Here is a 21,745-nt window from a genome sequence, read left to right on the forward strand (position 1 = left end):
GACACTTTTTGACCTATTCACCTGTAACATGATTATGAGCTTGTGCATTAAAACACAGCTGGTATTAATCAACAACATCACTATGACACTGTTGTTGTAGACATTTAAATGTACAGCGTTACATAAAAGAATCAATGACATAAATTAAGAAAAAAATATATAAAGGAGTATATTTTTAACCTTCTTCTAACAACTCTAATATTTAACCCTTGTTGCTTGTATATATATATATATATATATATATATATATATATATATATATATATTTATAGTAGGATTCATTGAACTGAGCTCATACCGGGCTACTGGGGGGAACTCCCTGTGGAAATAAAAAAAAATATATATATATTACACAATAAATTAATAATCACTTGCCTAGAATCTGGACATTACAATGCATATAGCTGATCCTACCAATTCTTAAATAATGCTTTTTAATTTGCAGACAAATAAGAAATAAATAACAACAGGGCCCGTGCCAAATCATGAGCCAGACACTAGCGAAAGTAAAGTTTGCTGCGATGACAACGCCCAAACCAGTGACATGGATGAGGATGACAACAGTACACAAAAAACTGCTAAGAAAGGACAGATGGAGCCTGACACCGATTTAACTCTACGCTTCAGGGCTGAGTGGATGGAAAAATACACCTGGCGAACATTCGACCAGCTAAGGGGTAAAGCACTATGTCAAATATGCCAGACCTGTGATAAGCATAAACTGTTAACATTTTCGACAAAGTGAGATTTTTGAATAGGAAAAAAGGAGCCGAAAAGTTTAGAGCACATGAAAAATCACATTGCCACAGGGAGGAAACATCTAAATAAGCAAGTGTAATGCGATGGGTCCAGACTGGACTTCTGTAATGTTCTCATTGCAGGCCTCCCTGCATGCGCAATTAGGCCCCTGCAAATGATCCAGAATGCAGCATTTATTGGTCTTTATTCACTGCCTGCCGGTTGATGCACATATCAAATTTAAGGCTCTGATGCTGGCATACAGAACAGTCACTGGGTATTGCTCTAAAATAATTTCTGCAGAGCTACATTCCCACCAGAAGCCTACAGTTGGCTAATGAGTGGTGCCTTGTGTACCAACACAAAGAGGCAACAAAACATTTTCCCAGACTTTCCGTTTCACTGTACCACATTGGTGGAATGACCTTCCCAACTCTGTCTGTGAAGCAGACTAACTCTCTATCTTCAAAAACGGCTAAAAACACATCTTTTCCATGAGCACTTAACCATTCACTCATGAAAAATAACAAAAAATATATATATATTTTTTGCAATCTAATCTGTCTTGAAAACTACTATTCTGATGCTAGTGAAACTTTGTAATGCAGCAGTTTTTGCATGAATAAATGAAAATGCTTCAAATGATGCATTATTTGAGAGATTTTCCGGAAAAAACAAACTGGGACTTTGGTACTAAAAGCAGCAGTTGTTTTTAAAGCAAATGGAGAAGTTTTCCTTTTGTTTCACGTTACACCTGCTAGTGGATGTAATGGGACCAATGGAAGAAGTTAATGCAGCATCCAGGGTCCGAAGCTTTCTCTCTCTGATGTGAAAAAGAACATTTTTCACAGAGAGCATGGTGATGGCTAAAATAAATGGAAGGACCTCTGCCCTTGAATCAATAGACACTATGTTCTCTGGTAAGGATGTTGTCACAGATGGATTTGCAACTTGGCATGCTTGTGGACATATGCAAAGCCACAATATCACTGTGCTCAATGCACATCATCAGGGTGTTTTTCAGACACAAATCTGAGTTGAGAATATTTTAGCGAGCTAGTGAAATTGATTAAGTGGATTTACACATTGCCAATCACAACATGCTTGACAAAACGATCATTTAGTGGTTTGCGAAGACTAAAGACCTTTTTGAGGACCACCACAACCCCTGAGACTAAACCATCTTGCCAGAGAACAGATCAAATTGACACAAAGAGTGTCATCAATGTGTTCATAGACCACAGTGAACATAGGATTATATTTGCCAAGTTTTAAGGTACTGACGGCCCAAGTTTTTTTGAAAAAAGCTTGAGTTACATTGATATCAGATATCCACATATGCCGATTGACCAAACTGCTGCTCATTTAATAATTTCACTGTTTGATATAATGTCTGTTGTAGGACGTGTCTGCTATCTACAATGTGGTTATATTCTTATTAGGGCTGTCGAGTTAACGCGATAATAATGCGCGATTAATTATACAAAAAATAACATGTTAAAATAATTAACGCATTTAATCACAGTACCACCTGTATACTCCAGAGGGCAGTAAGTGAAATGTAAGCTGTGTGAGCAACACACAGTTTATATAGTGAAGAAAACAACACATATATACGTTACTAAGGGTTCAAATGAGAACTAAGGGATTTCAAAGCGTGTTTAAAGATTGAGTAGTAAACTATATTTAACTTGACACAGTGACCTAAACATTTTATTTTTATGATGCAATGCACCCAAGACACTACACAAGCATGTCTGACGCAGGTTGTATGGTAGGGTGACCACGGGACAGTCCCGAAATTGGAAGGTTTGTCCCGTGTTCCGCAAGTCATAAGCAGTGTCCCGCATTTCAATTTTGGTATTATTATTTCGGCATAATTTTATTTCATCGTCCTTTAATTACAAAATCACTGTAAAAGAAAGTTAATAAGAAAACACTGAACATGCGCAGCGCAGCCTTTTTTTCTTGCCAGAGCGGGAAATCACTGGGAAAAAAAACAGCAACAGAAAAATGGGTCTATCCGGAGCTCCCGAGAAGAAAAAGTGTCTTTGTTCGTATAATAAAGAATTGGAGAAAATATATACATGGTTAAAACCAGTTACAGGTGACCCTAAAAAAGGAGAGTACAGGGTATGCCACCAAAGTTTCACGGACAGCTCTGCTGAAGCAGTTCAGTGCCCCAAACATGACAGCTCTGATATCTTTGGCTTTGAGCTGTCACCAACGCGTTCCTGGAGAGGGTGTTTTCACTGATGACCGCTGCGTGGACAGAGACAAGGAACTGAGCATCTGTGGACCTCATCAAAAGTGAACTCCTGGTGAAAGTGAACACCTACACCTGCCAGGAGTTCTACAGTCATAATGACTGAGAAGGCCCTACTCGAAGCAGCCAGATCAGACAAAAAAATTTAATTCAAGATGCACTAAATCCGGTAAGAACGCATTTAATCTTTCTAGTCTTTAATAATGGAATTGATGTGCTTGTTTGGAAATGTGCTTTTTAACGATTAGATTATTATTTTCACTTCATTATATTTACATTGAGTAGGTCTGAGCTGTTAAAATGAGTTAGTATCGTAGACCTTATGCCAAACTGAGTGACGTTCACAGCACCGTAATTAACATTTAACATCACTGCAAAAATACATCTAATATAAAATAAATATTTATTCACCTAGTACAATAATAGTAAGTTATCTCTCCCTCGTGTCCCGCATTGTCCCGCAAAATCAGGTCTGCTGACCTGCAACAGAGCAATAGCCAGGTGGTCACCCTATGTATACCCCTGGCTTGTTTCTTTAAAAAAAAATGTCTGACGCAGGTGTTAATTGACGGGCTCTTAAACAAGCACTCATAATGAATCTCCGACTGATTGACAAATTCATTTGTGTAATGGATTGCTGTGAACTGTATGTCAATGATTGACTTATGATCAATAATATGGTAGTAAACAATATATTGTATTCTAAAGCCGCTTTTATATTGTTTTATCAATGATTAACTCTTCTGCTACAAGAATGTAATGCACTTTAATTATCTGAATATTTTTTTATATGTATATATTAAAAAATTATATATATATTTATATATTTTTTTTAAATATATATTTAAAGATAACTATGTATAATTATATATTGATATAAATATGTATAATCATTATATATTAAATTATTGTTATAATAAGTGGCTTTCTTTGCAAATATTTGTATATGGGATTAATCGCGATTAATTAATCAGGACACCATGTCATTAATTCGATTAAAAATTTTAATTGATTGACAGCCCTAATTCTTATTGATTGTTTATGTTTAAAGGTGATCTGTAATTTGTTTTCTCCTATCAGCTAAATTAGCTGAGACAACTGAAAGCTTTCATACATCACCTTTAATTCCATTTGACATTGAATGCCCAGGCCCTCTACGTACGACAGAGTTTTAAAAGTGATAGCCGCTGTTTTATCTGTTGGTCATTTACTGAATTGTATGCTCTGATCTCTTGCAGTATGTAATGTACTGTCAGTGGTGGAAGCTGTTAAATAAGGCCACATAGTAATATTTTATTGATTGTGCATTGTTTGCTCCCCAATGTTTGACATAAGTTGGCACCCATGTTTATGTGTATTAGAGTATCACATTGTTAGATAAGCAACATGTTAAAATCAAACTCCATACGTGGTGATTCCCCTTCAGTATTCCCGTATGATGCCTTTCCACTGTTTGGTTTCCCATTAGTTGAACCCAGTGTTCCTCTCAACAGAGCTTCGCTCTGCCTCGGCAACTGTTGCTGTGTACCATCTCCATAGATAGGGTCCTCTCAGTGGCTTCATTCCATATGTGAACTTCCCCGTAGGTAAGTCTATTTGACTTCCTCCACATGTTAACCTCCCTCTGGTAGGATGTGGTCTCCGTATTGCTCTCCCTCCAGGAGAGGGAAGAGCACTTCCCCAGCACTATTCTAGTAGGTCCTCAGCCGGAAATCTAAAATCAGGAAAGGCCACCGCCTGTAGCCTCCATGGGTAAGTGCCTCCTCCCACCCTTAACGGGATCAGGGAGACGCCTTACCTAACTCGCTGGAAGGTCACGACATGGACGAGGGCTCGCTGTGTGGTATGCAGCAGCTTGCCTGTGTCCGGTCCTCCATACTTCGTGACACGGCTCATTGCCTTCGGTGTTTCGTATATGAACCTCGAGTGTCACTAAATCAACACAATGTCGAGTGAGTGACAGACAGGGAACGTCTTGGTTACAGATATAACCTGTTCCCTGATGGAGCCGACCGCTGACATGGCCACGACTCTCTCTGGGCTCCTCAGCACAAATCTGAATGACTGGTGCACGCCATCTCCTTATATACCCATATGTCCGGGGTGGAGAGTGGCATGCAAATTCCAGTCGACAATTTTCAATGGCCTTTTCTGAATAAAGCAAAGGTGATTGGAGCTCTCAAGAGCGAACCCCCTTCACTACATCAACACAATGTCTCATTCCCTACATCAGGGAACAGAGGTTATATCTGTAACCAAGATGATTTCTCTCCCTATTTTAGTCTCCTGGTGTGTGCTGTCCAGTGCCAGTTCTACTTGTTTTGTTTCTTATGATGGTCCTGTTTATATCAGTTCTGGTTGGTCCTGTTCCCAGTTACGTCCGCACCAGCCCTACTTCCTTCCTGTTTTTCCCCTACGGGATAGTTTATATTGATTTTTTGTATTAATAAAGTCCCTTTATTTTCTACTCTACATTTGGGTCCTGAGACTTCTCTAATTATCTGCAGACCTATGACAGTTGCTGCCTATTTAAAGCATTCAAAATCAGTCTTTTATGAAGTTTAATTTTATTTAAGATGTAGGGAATAGACAGCAAAGCAGCAGAAACAAAGTTTTCATGCTGATACTGCAACCCTGAACATCCACCTACTGACATCAAAACATCTCCACAATGTTGCACATACAGTATGTGCTTTAATGAAGCTGTTTGAGTCGCCTGATGTGTTTCATCAGAATAGCTATAACAGAGGCACAATAGATTAGAGGAACTACACAACAAAACTGCTTTTATAATAGGTTGACAATATTATAGCCATCACTGTAAACCCTTTTAACAGCAGGTTTTCTGATTGAAATTAAATGTATCTAGGAAATGAACATTTAACATTCACCTCAAGCTGATAACAGCACGTGGCACCGTGACAAGCTGTTTCAGCTCTAAAGATAAGAAAAGCATGTAAACTGAGATGGCTGTGTAATCTCCCAATAGCTTGAAGCAAAACCACATGAGACACTCAGAACAACCTGAGAGAGCATGATCATTTGTTGAGAGTCATGTTTAAAATGGTGAGATTTATTCATAACACATTCAGCTTTAATGGGAATGTTAATTAAAGGATGGAACGATGACTTCAGATGAGCTTCAGAAACAAAATAAAAATTACAAGCAAGGAATTGAACTGAAAATTATTGTAGATATTATGCCACAACCCTGTTAAAATTGTAGCCTAATTATGAAGTACAATGTATAATTCATACATTCATAACACTTTAGGAGAAAAGAAGAAAAATCTGTGAACATGCACTCATTCTCAAAGCGTCTGTGTTACCGTGAAAAGAAAGAAAAAAGAAATACATATGGAGTGAAAGAGGAGCAACTATTGACTTACATTGAGGCCCCTCTTGAATAGAGATTGTCCCATGATGTTAGCCAGCATACGGATCAGAGCAGCACCCTGCACACACACAGTAAATACGCATTCAACAACAGACTCACATATATATCCGAGCCAGTGTAGTCATTCCAACAGTTCACAGAAAGACAAAACTGAACATATAAATGCAGAGTTTTAAATGCCAGAAATGTGGTAGGTTTAAAACAAACTAGTCTCTATGGACAGCATTGTCACTGTCAATTACAATGGAAGTCTAGGCAAGGCATTCCGGAGGATTTTAAATCAGAAATGTAAAGCTGATATTTTTGTTAATGCACTCAATCATGTGATGTGATGTGTGATTTCAGTGTTAAGAGTATCAGGAGGAAGCGATAAGAGACACTATGTGTCACTGTGACTGACAGTGTTCATAATACTACACAACCTGAAAGAAAAGGAGAGAGGGGCAAGGGGTCCCTCTGCAAGAACCAATTACAAATCCTCTCTGGTTTGATTGACCGCTTACAATTAATGAATGAAAAGTTGAAGTTTGGTAAAAACTCAAATCCTGAGTTCATAAAGAGATTTTATCTGCATCTGGACTTTAATAGAAGACAAAGATTTCACCTTACCCCTTTTAATGCAATTAATGGCTTTCCGATATATGTGATGAGGTGATATATTTGGGTGCCGGAGTTATTTAAAGTGCATTCTAGTGAGAAAGAGCTCATTAAATAGATTAAGTTAGTCTGAGATTAAATGTTTATTAACTCATTAGAGTCCCCGAGGACACAAAACCTCACAATCTTTCTGTGAAAGTTTCTTCCCCTCGACTTGCTAAAAAACAAGCTTTTAATTAAACTATTATTCTTGTGTCTCTGAAGAGGGATAAAACAGTGCTATTTCATTAAAAAGAAATCACACAGACAAACTATAAAAAGTGACTCTTTAATGCTGGTAGAAGAAACAGTAAGCAAATTCAGACGTTCACTGGATTTAAAAGTACTGGAAACATAAATATATATGTAAATCGTGAGTTTGGTGTTTTGGAATTATTTTCTCTACGACTGGATGGCCATAATAAAAAAAGATAAATATGTATCTTTAATTAAAGTACAGGCCTATTCATTCAAGCAAAAGCACATGAAGGTAATCAAAGTTTGCATTCATTTTTACTAAGATGATAAGAGAAGCTCTTGCCTTCTTATATGCGATCCAGTCAAACACTCTGTCGATGTCTGTGGCTTCAAACACTTGTTGAGAGATTGGATGAGAACTCGCCAAACCATCCAATAACATCACCTCGTGAAGAACATCAGTGAGAAACCTCTGATTCTCCTGTGTGTGTGTGTGTGTGAGAGAGAGAGAGAGAGAGAGAGAGAGAGAGAGAGAGAGAGAGATGGAGAGAGAAACTTAGACTTTATTTGTTTTTAAACTGTCATAACTGAGGGGGTACATGGTTTTCTCTGGAGCATCTTAGAGTGCTTTCCTGTCTTACTTATCTGTAAACATGTAAAAATGAAAATGGATTAAATATGAATCACATGTATTATATATTAAAGCATTACACTGCAGGTTCATATTCTAAATGTCTTCACAATGGGCCCTCCAGCAAAATCCCTGTGCTGACTGACCATATTCATAATAGCACTTTAAACTGAAACATCATTAAGATTGTATTATTTTATGACTTGCTCATCAATGTATTATTTAAATATGGATAATTAAGAGAAACTATCAGGTGTTATAAGTTTGGGTTTGAAACTGTAAATTGTATGTTACCCTTTTATTATCGGATCAATTAAGAATAATTCTCGCTCATTAAAAGCTTTGCGAGCTTAATTAAAAATCTAATTTAAGACATTAATCCAACAGAACAGGATATTTTAATCAATGGATTTAGGCTGAAACAAACAACATACAGAAATGAATCCAGAAACAAATGTTGATCAAAGTTTTTATGTCAATATTATAAGGTGAGCAAACCTTCAAACATACAGACCAAACAAAACCAGAACCAGCCCCCACCATAGGGCTTTTTCTAGGCACTCAAAGCACTTTACCTAGTATAGGGGGAATCTCCTCAACAACCACCAGTGTGCAGCATCCACCTGATGATGCAACAGCAGCCATAGTGTATCAGAACGCCCACCACACACTAGTTATTGGTGGAGAGGAGTGTAGCGGGAAGCAGACAGTTCAGGGATGGAAATTATTAGGGGGCTATGATAGATAAGGGCCAATGGGGGGAATTTGGCCAGGACACAGGGGTTACACACCTACTCTTTACAAGGAGTGCCCTGGGATTGACCTTGGTTTAACATCTCAAAGACGGTGCTTTTTTACAGTATAGTTTTCCCCGTCACTATACTGGGGCATTAGGACCCACACAGACCACAAGGTGAGCACCCCCAGCTGGCTTCCCTAATACCACTTCCAGCAGCAACCTTAGTTTTCCCCAGGAGGTCTCCCATCCATTTACATTTACATTTATGCATTTGGCAGACGCTTTTATCCAAAGCGACTTACAGTGCACTTATTACAGGGACAATCCCCCCGGAGCAACCTGGAGTTAAGTGCCTTGCACAAGGACACAATGGTGGTGATTGTGTGGATCAAACCAGTGACCTTCTGATCCAGGTACTGTCCAGTCTCAATCTTGCTTAGCTTTAGAGGGCAATCAGGCAAGAGCTGCAGGGTGATATGGCTGCTGTATGTGAATGTGAAATGAGACTGAGGTTGTCATTCTGCCCAACATCTCTTTTTGTATTCCACAAAGGAAAGAAAGGTTTGGAAGAACATGAGGGAGAGTATATGATTACATTTATTTATGAGAAATATCCCTTTAAAACAAATACATAACCTACAATATATTCAGTAATATTAATTTGAACCATTAAATCTTGTTTTCAAAAAAGTAGCAACAGATATAATTCCACATTGTGCAAAAACACTTCAAAAACAAATCCTGGTTAGTGGTAATTTAATTATTTTTCCAGTGTTTTCAAAGCATGATCATTTTAACACTTTCTATCCCATATTCTGAAATTCTGCTAAAGCAGCTTAAAGGGTTAGTTCACCCAAAAAGGGTTAGTTCATGCTGTCTGCGCGTTCACAAGAGAGTTAAGTTCCGGCATACGTTGTAGGTGTAAGCGTAAGCTCCGATGAGAAGTGACGAACATGGAAGCGCGTGTTGTTTACAGCAAAGGAAAATGCCGAAGTGGTTTTAGCTATACTGTAGATATGAGTTAGTCTTAAAATTTTGCATTCATGCATCTATCCAGTCATTCCAATCGTCCATTCATGGCAGCAAACACTCTCAGCCTCTGTTGGCATTACCTCGCATTTCCTACATGAGCACCACCACGTCTCCCGTACTCTCCATCTACCAGATGCTTTTGTTTGTGCCGCTGCTGCAGCCTCCTCTATCTCCCGGAGTACCTGGTTGGTGTACTCCAGTTCAAACAAACAGGGCTTGGCAAAAAATTCAATCTCATCTTCTCATATATCGAAATACTTTTTCTTTAAAAATCCTTGTTGTTGTCTTTTAATTTGTGACCAGTGTTTTGTTTTGCTCTCTCCTCTGCGCTTCCGCATTCGTCACTTCTCACCGGTGCTTACGCTACGTCTATGTCATACGCCGGAACTCGGCTCTCTTATGAACGTGCGGACGGCTGTTACCAGAAGCCAGTGATTATAGTTTATAAAGTTATAAATATAGATATGTTTCATACAAGAATGCATTGCTTTGCTGGAGCCATATGGAATACTTTTTTGATGGACGGATGCGCTTTTTTGGATTTCAAAATCAAAGGTACCATATATTCTTGGAAGAGCTTGGAAGGTCAGAAGAGCCAGGATATTTTCAATATAACTCTGAATAATTGGCTGAAAGAAGAAAGTCATATACACCTAGGATGGCATGAGGGTGAGAAAATTATGGGATAATTAAAATTTTGGGGTGAACTAACCCTTTAAAGAAATTACATGAGGCATAAGATAGACTTATATAAAAGTGTGTGTGTGAGAGAGAGAGAGAGAGAGTTACACAACAGCTGGTGAGGTTGAGCTGATTTTATGTTTGTCACGTAACGTGCACTATAAAATGAGAGCACTGAGAAGAGCTTCCATCTGGCCCATATGTGCTGAACTCAATAAGGTACTTACATCCAATAATCCTTCATTTAGATCCTGCTTATTAACATCCAACATCTTCACATACTATAAAAGCAGCTGAAAGTATGTGAAGATCCAGAGATACAAACTGATCAAGCACTTTAAAGCACCTCCGAGCAATGCCTGATGAGTAACCAGCTTCTTTGAGAGTATCCATATGACAAAATGAACAAAAGAAAGTGGAAGAAAACCAACAGTCCAGACGTTATGAGCAGGTGAAGAGGCCCGTGAAATTCCAGTGTTTCAAAGAAATTGGCAGATTTTTGCAGAGGAAACACTAAATCAGTATATTTCTCAGTGTTTCCAGTTCTGTTTTAGAGTCCTTCCCCTTTTAAAGCAGCAATCACATCCATATTGTGGCAGGGAAACTTTTACAGCTGTCTGATCAGCATTCTGCTGAAGATTTTCCATCAAAACTGGCCAGACATGAATGATGCAATCTCTCCCAGAAATTATGTTAAAATAAGTTCTCTAAATAGTGTTTTCTACTTGACTGATGCCTTATGATCCATGTGTTTTGAATATGAAATATTGGGACAGATGGGACAGGAAGGTCAGCGTGTGAATGTGTATGTGAGCGCATACGTGCAGCGCTCATGTGGAATGAAAGTGTTTCATCAAATGTAATCGTATTCAACAGCTGTGAACTCATGGTTCATAGGGTCATACCTTATGGAAAATACCAGCATATTTTTTGTTTGCTGGTTTCACAACCAGGCATTTTAATTAGCTTAAAAAGCAAAACTTCCTTTTTCAACCAGCTTCACCATTCAACTTTTGATGGGGAACTCACCCCTCCATGTATCAGCTGAGCAACTGCCTTTGGGGATGAATGAAAATGTTTACAGATTGCCTTCTGCATGTAATAAGCACTAAATCTCTTTCATTTACTCTATAGGCTGTTTTTAGCATGCACAGCCCCTGGTGTACTCTGCCCTTAGTGTATAAGATCTTCAGTCGAGGGCACATCAGCTGTGAGTCACCTGAACAATATGCACACTAGCTCAAGATAAAACTCAACAAAGTTACTGAGTCATAATGAGCAGAAGACACAAACATATTTCAATCTACATGACTGATAATTAACAGTAAAGACCATCAGTGACAGTAAACATCAGATAAATTGCCTTTGATATACTGATGACCTGCATACTCATTTAATTTCACAATTGGAGCTTCAAGTGTTTTCTCTACAAAACAGCTGTATTTTATAAGTTTGCTGGTACATATAGTTTTGGAGCGTATATTGAGGTAAGCGTATTTGGCATGCTGTCAATAGCGGAGGGGCTCGAGTCAGCCCCACCATGCCATGCTGCCTCATCAGCCTCTCCAGGTACTGCTCCAAGGCTTACGTCCATCTCGCCAGGCCATGCACCTGGACTTCCACCGGATCCACCGTGGTCTTCTGCCATTTCACCTGGACAACCTTGGTGGCCTGGCCGTCCGCCAGCTCAACCGTGGTTGCCTGGTCTGCCCTGGCCTACAGGTCCTCCGCCAGCTCAGCCCTGGTCCCCTGGACCACCCTAGTCTCCAGTGTCCTCTGGTCCCCCGTGGTCTCAGTGCCATCTGGTTCCCCACGGCCTTTTGTGGCACTATCAGCATAGTTTGTCGATGCCTCGCATATGCTCACATTATTTTTCATCCCATTAAACACATTTTGTGACTCACACAGGTAAGAATACAAATTTTTGATTAACACAAGTAAGAGTACATCAAAACAATGATTTTGTTTTTTCCATTCAAGGTTCTGGATAATTAATTTGAATGGAATAAACTGAACGTTACAGTACTCACTGGTGATCATTTTAAATATAACAATATTCTTACCATGTTCCACTTTGGAAAGAGGAAATCAGTTGCAATGTACTCAAAGAACTGAGCAAATCCCTCCTTCAGCCAAACATCCTCCCACCAAACTGGAGTGACAAGATCACCAAACCACTAGAGAACAACAAAGAATCATTAATAGAGAAAAAAAAGAGTCACCATTTTAAAGATTACATTTATATTAAAGAAAATAACTAATGTAGAATCATTAACAGAGAAACAGAGCAAGCATCATAGATATAAAACAGCCAATCACAACCAATCAGAAAATATTTGATGTTTAATATTATGTGGACCAATGGCATTTCAAGGTGGGCGTAGCTAACCAAATGCAAAATTACAGAAAGAGAAAGAAAATTACAAAATATCTACTGCTGAGGTTGCAGCTGGTTAGTATAAAAACTCACATTAAAAGATTGACATTAAAGCGCTTTCATCACTCAGTGCTTCATCACATTGCATCTAGTTTGGAGACTTTAAGTTGTCCAACAATCCACTTTTTAATAACCCTCCTATTTCAACAATATCTGGAAAAGCACATTACATGTTTCATTAGAAGAGTTGAACAAATTTAACACATATTTAACAAATAACTCGAGCCCTTCACAGTAGAAGTGAAGTAAAAACAAGCCACTTCTAACAGCTCCTTGACTCAATACAAAGAGAAATGTTGTTCACAAAAGTCTTCAAGCTGAGCTGTTGAACTCTGATTAATAGAGGCCAAAACAATCAATGACCATAGCTACACAATTACAGCACAGTTTTCTATTTCACTGCATTTATAGCTGGATGCTCCCCCAAACACAGTCAATGACAGAATAGAGAATAATGCAGTTTAGATAATGGAACGTCCCATCTGGAAGCTACAAAATGACCAAATGTCCAAAAACATCTGTCAGAATCTGACAGTTTAGGTTTTGCTGTTCTTGCCTGATGAAGTTAAACTACTCTAGAAAGAAGACAAGGAAGTGAAAGACCTCGCTCAATTACACATCATGATCAATGTCTTCAAGACAAGCTCACCTGCTTCATGAACAGATACACAGGAGGAAGAGTTCACTCTGTTCCTATATACTGCAACATATACAGCACATTTCCTTTTATGAAGCAGCATCATTTTAATGATATTCTTTAAGATATAAAACTCTCTAGAACAGCTTAGTGACTGTTAACAGACTGTTGCCTCTGAAAAATGCTTCAATTAATTTATGAGGTTCATCCGCAGATGGTCGCCTCGGTGTGGAGCTCTCCAATTTCCCTAAGAAACCAAAAATCATTTGAGAGACTGGTGTTGGCCCACCTGAAGGACATCACTGGACCCTTTCTAGATCCCCTTCAATTTGCTTATCGAGCAAACAGGTCTGTGGATGATGCAGGCAACATGGGATTGCATCATGTCCTGCAACATCTGGACAGACTGGGGACATATGCAAGGATCCTTTTTGTGGATTTCAGCTCGGCTTTCAACACAATCATCCCAGCTATTATCCAGACTTAAGTTAAACCAACTCTCTGTTCCCATGTCTATCTGTCAGTGGATTACGAGCTTACTAACAGACAGGCAGCAGCTTGTGAGGCAGGGAAAATTAACTTCCACCACCTGTACCACCAGCCAAGGGATGTGTGCTCTCCCCACTACTCTTCTCCCTCTACACCAATGACTGCACCACCAAAGATCCCTCTGTCAGGCTCCTGAAGTTTGCAGATGACACCACTGTCATCTGCCTCATCCGAGATGATGATGAGTCTGCATATAGAAAGGAGGTTGAACGGCTGGCTGTCTGGTGCAGTCAAAACAACCTGGAGCTGAACACCCTCAAAACAGTGGAGATGATTGTGGACTTTAGGAGGAACAACCCAACATTGTCCCCCCTCACCATTCTAAACAGCACTGTGGCAGCAGTGGAGTCATTCAGGGTCCTGGGCACTACCATCTCACAGGACCAGAAGTGGGAGATACACATCGACTCCATTGTGAAAAAGGCCCAGCAGAGGTTGTACTTCCTTCGCCAGCTGAGGAAGTTCAACCTGCCACAGGCGCTGCTGATACAGTTCTACACAGCAGTCATTGAGTCTGTCCTCTGCACTTCAATAACTGTCTGGTTTGGTGCAGCTACAAAATCAGACATCAGAAGACTTCAGAGGACAGTTCGGACTGCTGAGAGGATTATTGGTTGCCCCCTGCCCCCTCTTCAAGAACTGTACACTTCCAGAGTGAGGAAAAAGGCTGGAAAAATCACTCTGGACCCCACTCATCCAGCCCACTACCTTTTTGAACCGTTGCCTTCTGGCCGACGCTTCAGAGCTCTGAGCACCAGAACCGTCAGACACAGGACCAGTTTTTTTCTCTCAGGCTATCCATCTCATGAACAGTTAAATTGCCCCATTGAGCAATAATTATGTGCAATACACAGTGAAGTCTATTTATATTATCCAACATATCCACTTCTGCCATTACATACATTGCACTGTACATAATATACTGTATTTTTGTTCTTTATATAACGAATTTGTAATGTGTATGTGGGTATGTATGAAGGTGAGTGTATGTACGTATATGTATAATTATTTATTTTTATTATTCTTTTTTTTTTTTTTTTTGCTTTTAATTATCTATGTCTTGCTGCTGTTTTTGTATTGTTTTTGTATTGTTGAACACTGGAAGCTCCTGTCACCAAGACAAATTCCTTGTATGTGTAAGCAAACTTGGCAATAAAGCTGATTCTGATTTTAGTTAGGATGCTGCCTTAGAAAGGAACTGCCTATGCAGAAAGTGAGGCAGAATGCAAATTGTTGGTACAGAAACATCCACACACTACCTGCATGAGCTAATCAAACAAATAAATGCAACTGCTTATCTTGTTCATATGTGAAAATGAGTAAATCTGAACTAAGCTGCTCCTAACCATAATAAGAGAATATGAAAAATGCTGATTTATGTGTCAGTATTCAGAGTGACAGCATGAGACCCCCAAATGTATATGTGTTTATAGATGCTGTCTTCAATAAATGAGGAGAGTGTTGATATAAATGAGCAGAGAATACAAGAGCAGCTTACAGTTTTGACACGACGGATAAGAGCTTAGCCATTTATCTTCATACGTCATGTGCAACTGTTTGTTTAATGCAACAATTGGATGATATGCGACATATTAAAACTGAAGCTTCACTCTCAAACTGATACACAGTCAGAGGACTCAGAGTGTCTTCTTTCCTCAAGACTATCTGAGAGAAAATAAGAAAACTCAACATCAGCTGTATCAGCCTCTAATAGACTCATCGTGTGATTGGCTGAATAACTGCATATGGAGGACAGTGCAAGTGCCGCCCAATTATTTTATTCTGAGAGCCTGAAATGAGATGAGAAATGAAGAGTGATTGAGTGAATGTGACATATTAGCCATACTGTTGGTGGGGGGGCAAATTTACCAACAATCTGCTGTTATATGACATTAAAATTAGCCAGGAGAGAGAGAGAGTAGAGAGTACAGTTTCAGTGTAGAGCAGCAAATAGCCTGTTGTCCACTAATCAAGAACTTTTAATATGTTACAGAATAAGAGCTGTATTAGGGTGATCTGCTGCAGTTGTTCTCAACATTTTGAACTCCAAGGCCCCCTATTGTTGAAGAAAATATTCAAAGGCCCCCAATGTATGCTATTAGATATTCATATAATAAGATATGTCTATTATAAGATATTTCCTCAAATACTTCTACAATAAGTTTTTTAGTGTGAGAAACTATTAGCGTAAATAGATTAAAACAATTAATCATGAGACATTTTGTGATTCCTGAAATGTCTAGAACTTTATGTTCTTCATAAAAATCAAGCTGTTAAAGGGAATTACATTTATTTATTTATTTATTTTTGCATTTTCAGTAAGTTGAATTACAATAATTATATAACAATTATAATCATCTACCATATTTTTAATAATTTTAAGAGATTTGAGTCCCCCCTGGAAGTGTGCTGAGGTCTCCTAGTGGGTCCCAACCCCCTGGTTGAGAACCACTGATCTTATTGTGTTCTCAATATATGAGACAATCAATATGTAAAATCAACATAAGCCCCTCCCACCCACATGATTTGAGCTTGACTACTGCACTGAATATAGTGGAAAACTATATAGGAAAATGACTGACATGAGATTAAAATTGCAATCTAAAGTGGTCATATGGATGGAATTAGGAAACAATTTGGTTGGAAAATGGTGACAAATTAAAACATAAACATGAGCAGAAAGTGTGAAACAGCTTCCAGCGAAATTCAAAAAGCATGACAGCTAATCCCTCTCATTCTTTCACTCTCTCTTTGTCTCCCTTTCTTTTCCCCTCTCTTTTAAAAAAAAAACACTCCCACAGTGTTTGCTAATTTGGACTGTCTCATTTTTCAAACTACAATGCAATACAATACAATAAAAATTTTTATAGCACATTTACATTTACATTTATGCATTTGGCAGACGCTTTTATCCAGAGCGACTTACAGAGCCCTAATTACAGGGACAATACCCCCGGAGCAACCTGGAGTTAAGTGCCTTGCTCAAGGACACAATGGTGGTGGCTGTGTGGATCGAACCTACAACCTTCATTTAATAACAACTTCTCTTGACCAAAGTGCTTCCCAAAATAATAAAGTTAAAAGAAAGCATTCAACATATAAGAATACATATAAGACATATAAAAACATGAAATAAAACATAATACATTCAAAAGACTTATCAACACCATTGTCATTGCTCTGCTTCAAATGCCAAATAATCATAATAGAAAAGGTTTTAATAAGATCTTAAGTTAAGTTCAGGCATGGGTAATCAGGTAACCTATCAACTCGCATACTCTCCCTTTGCCTAACATTTTAAATTTGCTCAGTTTGTAAGTAAGTCTGTTCCACCTGCAAGAATTTTCTCTGAAACCCTCCTCCACCCCAGCATCAAATCTCTAGATCTGCTACATGGGGATTGTATATATGTCTAATTGTGCAGCGGCATGTCATACATGCTTGATGCAGCATGTCTTGTGTTTTTCTAATTGTGCAGCAGTATGTCCACATGCTTAACTCAGTTTGTCTGTGTATGTTTTAGCAGGAGCAAGTCTATAGCAGCAGCAGCGTAGCAGATAAGGTTTGCCAATATCCTATCAATGGTGTTATATACATAGTAAATGACAGTACTTTGTTTAAATGTGTATTTTGTGTGGATGTTAATGTACTGCTGGACAGTGTGGCCATCTTTCAGTTTTCTGGCTGTAAATAGTGTCACTGGTCAAAATCATTATTTAAAACCTTCACTGTTTCTTCTTTCAATTATTCCTGATCATAAAACAGAGCTTTTACATGTTGAGAACATTAAGATCTGAGATATCCTGCCAAATTTAAGCTATACGCATATCAAATATGCACATTTATACTGTTTTTCATGATTTGATGCTCCATGTTAGAGTGTTTCCTGTACAAAACCAAAGTTCAGTCATGACAACTCTCAGAAAGATATAGCATGTTAAGGTAGGTATGACATATTGATAGGATATCGGTCTTGGCGGACTATATCTACAGCTCTAATGCTGCTGCTGCAGAGCAAGTATGGAGACTTGCTACTGCTAGAACATACACAGACATACTGTTAATGACAAACTGTATGACTTGCAGCAGCACAAATAGACATAAATACAATTTCCATGTAGCTGATCTAGACAGTTGTAGCTTGGGGGAGTAAGGGTTTCAGAGAAAATTCTTGCAGCAGTAAAACCGGCTTCCTTGATAACTGAACAAATTTAAGTGTAGGGCAAGTTGTTTGGATACCCGATTACACGTCAAAGGACCTATGAGCTTATGTGAGCCGATCGGCTTGACATATCACATGTTAGCGAGCTGATTGGCTTCAAAGAGCCTATCAGCTTGCGCCATTCAGAGTTTATGCCTGAACTCAAGCTGAGTGCGGAACTGCATACTACCCATACTACTTGTACTATTCTACCATCTTGGAAATGCTCCTATCAGCTATTTTCTATGGATTCAAGCAGCATAAAAGCCCAGCTCCTATCTACTTGAATGGTTGGCCAAGATTACGAACAAAGAACATATTTCAAATCAGCAGTAAAGTCTGACAACATTGGTAGCATAAACTGTTCTTTTACCTCAGATCATGATTAAAAAACACAATTTTTCCAGCTGGACTAGCTAATGTGCATGTGCGTTCTGGAGATGATTGACAGACGATGTCTGTATCTAAAAGCTGATTATTTTATTTGTTATTTTACCTGTGAGGCGGGACTTCAGTTTCTACATCCACCATATTGGGTGTTCCAATTTCTGCCATTAATTTTAACAAAAGTGCCCCATCTAAATAGTCTCTGAAAAAGCTAACTGAGTTCAGACAGAGCTTTATTATCTGTTGAAGAAATGAGAATGAGATAAAAACAAACAAAAAGAAAAGAAAAAGAACCGCGGCTGCAGGGTGAATATGTTTTTTTATCCATGCAGTGCCACCTAGAACACAATGTAGAGCTGTGATTCAGCAAAACATGAGGAAGACTATTCAAAAGATGAATCCAGAACGATACTTATGAGTGCAGAAAATCTCCAGAAAGCTCATAAATAATCCACCATAACAAAATCCATGGAGATACACTATTCTCTGCAACATAAGAGCTGCAAACAAAAGCTGCTGAATAATAAGGGGATACAGATAATAAGTTCAGCATTGTTTCCTTTACAATTCATGATGATGCATTTGAGGGGTTAAAGTCCTTTTATTAACATCATTTCATAGCCAACAAATAAAATAAAACAATTATCCCTGGCTACTTGTTTGATCTGTGTCTAATAGTCTGCAATGATGCAAAGCTCCAAAAAACTGGTTAAACACAAGAAAGACACACAGATAAGTGGAAAGCCCTCTAGAGAGAGCAAGACAGAGAGAAAAAGATGGAAAGAGGGATGAGCAAAGAAAAAAATCTTTACTTGTACCATCCCAATGGACACTTTCCAGTTTCAAATTCTCCAAAGGTCCAACTACATCTGCTCATGTCAGCTCTTTAACTGAACAATTGACCATCTTTACTCTCTCATTGACTCTGTGACTTCTGAAGTTTAACTTTTTCTGTGTTTCTTTCTCTGAACAGCAGTCAGATCTGAGAAGTGATTAATTTCATATCATTATGAATCTAGTGTCAGACCACAACCCTCATAAACAGCATTGACAGGAAATACTGAATCGGCACAGGAGAGCTTTACTGAGTGTGATGGTTTAACAGCGTCATATTGAAAAGAGATATCTTCAGCATTGAATATAAATCACTGCAGGAACTGGCGTGTATTAGACTCTCAAACAGAATGAGTGATTTGCAGGCCTGATTGAAGTCGTGGATCTTAATCGAGGTGCAGCACTTGTAACGAACAACAGCAGATTCTAGACAAGACACCCTGACTGATCTACTGACATGATTTGACTAATTCTGACCGTTATGATTTGTTATTAACAGATACTGCAGCTATAAATCAGAAGTCTGAATGTCTTCATAACAGAAAAATGAAGTTGAAGCTGTGACCATAAAACTATGTGAAGTAAATGATTGTTTTACCTGGTGACAGATCTCGTGCACCACAACCATGGTGAGCTCCATCTGATAGGAGGAGGAGGAGATGCCAGGATCCAATAAGATCTTCTGCTCCACAAACACACTCAGACCCCAGTTCTCCATGGCTGCATAGGGATGCTTCGGCACGGCCAGCAGATCTGCACACACAGAGCAAGGTCAGAGGTCAATGACGGGGACCAACAATGATTTCATCTACCAATGACAACGGAAGCAGATAAACCTCTGGCGCTGTTAAATCCAGATCTTATAATGAGTCAGTGAGGAAGAGGAACTGTTTAAAGCTGTAACATGTTTATCAGTCGGGCTGAAGGGGTGCATCTTATTTCCATGTTTCTCTGATTTCAGCTGAATGCAGCTGCAGAGGTTTGAAAGAGAAATTGCAATTGGCATGGTGACTGATGCAACTGCAAGGCTGCAGTGGGGAGGAGATGACAGTGTGTCGGTCAATTGCAGTAGTCCACCCTACTGGTGATGAATACATGAAAAAGTTTCTCTACATCTTGAATGGACACTCCAAAATGACAGCAAGATTCCTTACTTGATTTTTTTGTCTTTAGACCCTTGCAGTCAAGGTATGTATTCACCTTTGGAATTCCACCTTTGTTGCCAAATACAATGACCTCAGACTTGTCATTGTTTAACTGAAGGACGTTTTGGCACATCCAACTGTTAATTTCATTAATGCACTGGCACAGAGAGTATATGGGGCTGTAGTCATTTGGCAATAGGGCTAGATACTGTAGATCTGGGTGTCGTCTGAATAGCTATGGTATGCAATTTGGTTATTTTTCATAATTTGGCGTAGTGAGAGCATATACAGGTTGAACAGGAGCGGTGCAAGAATTGAGCCTTGTGGGACTCCACATGTCATGGATGTCAACTCCGATTATTTTCACATAGACACCCCTCCCTTCTAGATAAGATCTGAACTAGCGGAGTAGGAAAGAGAGCCCTACTCAGTTTATCCAATCTGTCTAGGAGAATGTTGTGGTCAACAATGTCAAAAGCAGCACTGAGATCTAATAATATCAGCACTGATATTTTGCCTGAATCAGTATTTAGCATAATATCATTTAAGGGTCTTTATGAGTGCCGTCTCTGTGCCATGATGCGGTCAGAAAACAGACTGTAAATTGTCCAAGTAGCCATTCAAGATTAAGAATTTTTTCAGCTGATTGTAAACAAGTTTTTCAATGATTTAGCCTTTTGAAGGAAGATTTGAAATTGGTCTGTAATTTTTCAATATTGAGTGATTGAGATTGCTCTTTTTAAGATGGGGCTTGACAACTGCAGTTTTCAGGAACTTGGGAAATGTGCCTGTACCTGAATTGACACATTTACTATTTCTAACAGATCTTTTTCCAGACAGTTAGACACATTTTTGAAAAATGATGTGGGGAGTGTGTCAAGACAGCAGGTTGACATTTTATAATGCTGTACTATTTCTTCCAGGGTTTTACCATCAATTTCCTCAAGATCAGACATAGTGACTCATTTCTGAAGTTTTTGTAGTTGGTGCTGTCTGACCTAAGTGCAACATGAGGACGAGTTGTTCGTCATTCTAATATCATTTATCTTCTTCATGAAAAAAGATGCAAACTCATTGCATTTGCTATCAGCGAGCATTTCACAGGCAACCCGTGTTGTGGGGATTTCTAGTCTCTCTACAGTAGCAAAAAGAGTGCGGGCGTTGTTTATATTGCTGTTAATAGTGTTGGAGAAGAAGGTCTGCCTAGATGTGCCTGGTTTGAAATTGAAAGAATGAA

General features: G+C 38.8%; 1 protein-coding gene across 1 annotated transcript in view; it reads right to left on the bottom strand.

The window, feature by feature from the left end:
* LOC127637426 (thyrotropin-releasing hormone-degrading ectoenzyme-like) overlaps nucleotides 1-21,745 on the bottom strand; it is a 146,772-nt gene that overhangs the window by 39,680 nt on the left and 85,347 nt on the right. Inside the window, exons 4-7 of the mRNA XM_052118471.1 lie at nucleotides 19,962-20,116; nucleotides 12,382-12,495; nucleotides 7,579-7,716; nucleotides 6,394-6,459 (exon numbers count right to left, since the gene is read on the bottom strand). Of these exons, the coding sequence (XP_051974431.1) occupies nucleotides 6,394-6,459; nucleotides 7,579-7,716; nucleotides 12,382-12,495; nucleotides 19,962-20,116 (473 nt within the window). The remainder of the gene's footprint in view (nucleotides 1-6,393; nucleotides 6,460-7,578; nucleotides 7,717-12,381; nucleotides 12,496-19,961; nucleotides 20,117-21,745) is intronic.

This window comes from Xyrauchen texanus, chromosome 45 (genome assembly GCF_025860055.1).
Source record: "Xyrauchen texanus isolate HMW12.3.18 chromosome 45, RBS_HiC_50CHRs, whole genome shotgun sequence".
Classification (NCBI taxonomy): domain Eukaryota; kingdom Metazoa; phylum Chordata; class Actinopteri; order Cypriniformes; family Catostomidae; genus Xyrauchen; species Xyrauchen texanus.